Below are 5236 nucleotides of genomic sequence, written 5' to 3' on the forward strand. Positions count from 1 at the left end.
TGTGATTCGAAAACTGCTGAGTGCTCAGTGAATTTTGCAGTGCTCCCTTGTGGCGGAAAGAACGCATTTTACACGGAAAATAAATAGAATTTATACTACTTTTATTGGCCCTGACGACTCTGTTGATATTAGTTTGGTTTTTACTTGCGAAAGTGAAGGAAGGGAATATTTTTGCTTTTGTTTTCACACATAAATTGACAATTGCATATGAGAACTCGCGTAGGTGCGAACAGCCTTAAAAATCTCTTTTACTTGTGTCAGGGCCAATTGAAATCTGTCATAAACACTGGTATAAATCTGCCATGCGAAAACACTACAGGTGCACTCTTTTAATACGGTTATGTGTTTATTCTATATTATTACTTTTAAATTCTCTCAAGTTTCCCAGCAATAATGGTTATCACAAGCATTTGAAAGATGTTTTATATTACACTTTTGACGTATGAGTACGAATAATATAATCGATCTAGAAATTTGTGTTAACTTAGTGGGGTTTCGGTAAAATGAGGTACCCACTGTGCACTATAAAATATTCATTTATTATAAAATAACTAACCTAATTAAAGACGTGTGAGCCAGCTTGTGCTATAACGTAGACTGATCTCCGCTCTACCGATCACTGCTTACCATCGTGGCATCTGTCATGCTGACGTTCGTTAGCTGCGGAGCCCAGGTAATATTGGTAATCGGGTGACCATCCAACACCTCCCTCTTTTTAATATAGCTGATACGGGTCATACCTCGCGGGCGGTCTTCGTTGCCTCGAAGACTGGCGAGTAGCCGATTGTTGCTGTTGACTGCTTGGGGGGCCGCGTTGGCGTCGGTGTTGAGTTCGCGATTGTTGTTCGTCCACCGGTGCTGCATGTTCGGAACTAGTAGCATTGCCGATACCACAAGTATCCAAAAGTATGCTCAATGGTATGTTAAGACTCGCTGCTTGGCCCTGCTCATCCTGTGGCGCTGCCTGTTTACGACTCCTCAACTGGTTGCAATGAGATCGAATCAGAGTTTCCTTTGCTGGTAGCCATATGTTGTATAGCACACTTCCGATTCGTTCGATTACTGTTTCGGCTTCCCAAAACCATTTATTGTGTCTGAAAACCTTGGCCCAGACGATATCCTGCGGATGGTAGTTTCGAGCTCTTGCACCATGCTTACGGTTAAATTGTTTTTCCTGGAAGGACGAATCCGATTTACTTGTTTGTGTGGGTGGACGAAGTAGTTCTAGCGATGTGCGCATCGCTCTGCCAAGCAATAATTCCGCAGGGGACTTTCCTTCTGGTGCACTGCGGCATGGTGTTGACCTGTAACATTGCAGAAATATGTCGACAGCTTCCTCAACGGTTTCTCCCCTGGTATTAATTTTCCGAATAGCTCTTCTAAAGGTGTCTACAAACCTTTCTGCCAGCCCGTTGCTTTGTGGGTGAAATGGAGCCGTTCTTAAATGCTGAATCGCATTCCTACTACAAAATAACGCAAATTGCTCACTCGTAAACTGGGGGCCGTTGTCCGTAACTAACGTTTCTGGTGCTCCGAACCTCGCAAAAATACCACGAAGCAAGTGTGTAGTTGCCGCCGTGGTGATATCCTTCGTTCGAATTACTTCAGGCCACTTAGAAAATGCATCGACCAAAATTAGATAGTACTGTCCTGCCATGGGGCCAGCATAGTCTAGGTGAACGCGTTGCCATGGTTTCTCCGGTGCCGGCCAAGATGATAAATTCGTCTTACGATCGGTTTTCGCTACACTAGCACAATCGGTACAAACACTGACGGCTCTGGTGACATCACTATCGATATTGGGCCAATATACATATTGACGGGCAATCGATCGCATCCGCTCTACACCTGGGTGCCCCTTATGTAGCTGCTGAAGCACTTGTTTCCGAAAAACCTGTGGAATGAGCACTCGTTCGCCATACATAATGCACCCTTCTACGATAGAAAAAGCATCACGGCGCTGATAAAACTGTAGAATTTGCGAATCTGCACTTTCAATTTTCTTTGACGGCCATCCATTCTTGATAAACTGAATCACTTGGCGTAAATTATCATCGTCTGCAGTTGCTGCGACAATTTGCTGAAACGAGAGCGGGAGAGCCGTGAGCGCTTCACTGGCAACATTTTTGACCACCTGCTCCAGCTCCATGGTTGCAATAACGAACTCCTCTTGCGGTTGAATGTGTCTGTTTATCAAGCGAGACAGAATATCGGCATGTCCAAAGTTATCTGTAGACACGTGACGGATATCAAAATCATACAGCAAAAGAGTAAGCGCCCATCTCTGTAGTCTGTTTGCTGTATAAATGGGAATTCCCTTTTTGGATCCAAAAATTGTGAGGAGCGGCTTGTGATCGGTTTCCAGAATGAAATGCCGACCGAAAAGAATTCGGTGGAACTTGGTTACCGCAAAAATCAGTGCTAACCCTTCCTTCTCAATTTGGCTGTATTTACTTTCAGCTGCTGTTAAGCTTCGCGACACATGACAAATAGCGCGCACGGTTCCATCTGGGAATATATGCGCAATTCGGGCCCCCAGGCCAAGCATCGATGCATCGGCTGACACAAGAATTTTAAGCTTCGGGTTGTAGTGCGTCAAAAGTAGTGGGGACTGGAGAATCTCTCGGAACCGGTCGAATGATTTTTGACAGGCTGCAGACCACTCGAACTTTGTTTCCGCTTTGAGCAACTGGTCCATAGGGTGTCGCAAGGCGCGCATTTCCTTTACGTACTTCCCATAGTAACTCACTGCGCCCAAATATGACCGAAGAGTAGCAATGTCGTGCGGTGCTGGCATATTTACAATTGAGGAGACTTTTTCCGGATCAGGTCTGATACCTTTCTCGTCCAAGATCTGACCCAAGTATTTAACCTGCTTCATTCCAAAATCGCATTTTTCTATACGAACTGAAAACCCATACGCTCGCAACCGCTCGAGAACAAGAAAAAGATTTCTCTGATGCTCATCCTCTGATGCACCACCAACCAAAATATCATCCAGGTAACCCACCGCGCAATCAAGACCAGCTAGCATTGTGTCCATTAATTGCTGGAATGAACCTGGTGCTGATTTAATGCCTGGTGATAACCTGGTGAACTGGAAAAGTCCTTTGTGTGTATTTATGGTCAGTAACGGTTGACTGGCTTCATCGACTGCTACCTGCAGATACGCGTCGGATAAATCTATATGGCTGAAAATACGACAGTTAGCCATCTTGGCGAAAATATTTTCTGGTAGCGGTAGCGGATATTGATTCGATTCTAGAGCATTGTTTAGACCCGTCGAAAAATCCGCGCAGATTCTAACAGTGCCGTTCGGCTTCCGCACCACGACAATAGGTGCGGCCCAGTCGGCGAAATCTACCTTCTTGAGGATACCAAGACTTTGTAAACGGTTGAGCTCGTCTTCCACTACGCTTTGCATGCTGTAAGCGACCGGCCGTTTCGGTCTAAAAACTGGTTTGGGGGTACCTTTGAGCACCAGCTTAATTGGGGTTTTATTGCAAAAACCCAAAGTATCCGTGAAAACTTCCGGAAAGCGAGATTGCAGCTCTGATACGATTCGAGATTGCTGACTGGTAACTTGTTTGCAGTACGATGCAATTGGTCGGTTCCATAACTCAAACAAATTCAACCAGTCAATACCTAAAATGTCTAGATGGGCGTTAGGATCAGCAATCAAACACTTACCCCTTTTTGTAATGCCATTAAGGGTAATGTTACACTGGAGCTCTGACGTAAGCTGCAGTGGATCTCCTGATGCTGTTTTAGCGCTGCAAACCGCTGCTGCCGTCTTCGGTCGACCAAGCTTCACCCATGATCGGTATGAAATAATGGTTATATCGGACCCTGTGTCCAGTTGCAGGCGTAGTGGAACATTATTTATGCGAAGATTCACAAACCTCCGCCCTTGGCTGACCTTCTGGACGGTTATTGTTTTGGTAGATGACTCCCACTTCTTTTTCTTTGAATCTCTGCTGTTGGCACGGTTTGCTGAATATTTAGCCGAAGAAAAACATGCACAATACCCCTCCTTGTGTCCGTGCTTTCCACACTTATGGCATTTGTGGTCCCGAAATCCGCAGTCTTTGTTGTAATGCATGCCTCCGCATGCCCAGCAGGGTGTTCTTGGTTGCTCCCGACTGCCGCCTGCGTTGGCTGAAGATTGTGTAACACCTCTCGGCTTGAATCGTTTGGTGTGCGTGACTGCATTCACTACGGATGACGGATTTTCAACTAGTACAGTGTCCTGTTTCAGGTTAACTGAACTGTTGCACTGTTCAACCACTTGTTGAAGTGTTAAATCTGCTGCATCGTTCAATTTGTTGATAAGCCGCATCCGGATTTCAGTATCGTTTTTAGATTTTAATCCACATATATAGATGAGGCATTTAAACTGTTCCTCAGTCAGCTCTGACAGCTTGAAATCTACGCATGCTTTATTGACTTTACACGAATATGCGAGATAGTCGTCGCCATCTTCCTTGATTGTCTGGAAACAATGGTATCGACGACGAAAAATAGAAACTGTGGCGCCAAAAAGAGATTTTAGCTTTTGAATAGTTTCCTCGAATGAAAATCCACGCGCCTGTTTTGGCAAGATGAAGCTATTATAACGTTCATGATCCTGTGGACTCAATTTCCGTAGCAGAAGTCTCACTTTAGCGGCATCATCGATTCTGGCGGCATCTTTATCGAACAAATCCACATAGCGGGAAAACCACGCATCGAAAGTGTGTCCATTGTTTTTATCGTAGACAAATTCCACCATATTGCTCGATAGTGAATCCAGTACCGATTCATCCCGGGACAGATTCTGCACGGCGACATGGGTTTCAACCAGTTGCCGTGATAACTGTTGCATAAGCATCTGCTGATTGGAGAGAATACGCATTACGGCCTCCGAAATATCTCGCGGTTGTTGCTGCGATCCTCCTGTGTTAGATGCTGCTCCTGAGTTGTTCTCCGCCATTGCTTCCGATCGCGACGCGCGATACTTCGCTTTTTCGTAAATGCGCTTTATACCGCGAAACTTCTACCGCCTCGTCGCCACTGTTAACTTAGTGGGGTTTCGGTAAAATGAGGTACCCACTGTGCACTATAAAATATTCATTTATTATAAAATAACTAACCTAATTAAAGACGTGTGAGCCAGCTTGTGCTATAACGTAGACTGATCTCCGCTCTACCGATCACTGCTTACCATCGTGGCATCTGTCATGCTGACGTTCGTTAG

At 45.2% G+C, this 5236-nt stretch overlaps 1 protein-coding gene across 1 annotated transcript; it reads right to left on the minus strand.

Annotated features, from left to right (window-relative positions):
* Positions 1-715: 715 nt before the first annotated feature.
* On the minus strand, positions 716-4972 carry LOC129717133 (uncharacterized protein K02A2.6-like). The gene has a single exon (XM_055666977.1). It carries the CDS (start codon positions 4970-4972, stop codon positions 716-718), a length of 4257 nt encoding a protein of 1418 aa, XP_055522952.1.
* Positions 4973-5236: the final 264 nt, after the last annotated feature.

The sequence above is a fragment of the Wyeomyia smithii genome, chromosome 1, assembly GCF_029784165.1.
Source record: "Wyeomyia smithii strain HCP4-BCI-WySm-NY-G18 chromosome 1, ASM2978416v1, whole genome shotgun sequence".
In the NCBI taxonomy this organism is placed as follows: domain Eukaryota; kingdom Metazoa; phylum Arthropoda; class Insecta; order Diptera; family Culicidae; genus Wyeomyia; species Wyeomyia smithii.

What these genes read in the sequence shown, in the direction of transcription:
- LOC129717133 (XM_055666977.1), bottom strand. Translation starts at nt 4,972, where the DNA reads ATGGCGGAGAACAACTCAGGAGCAGCATCTAACACAGGAGGATCGCAG.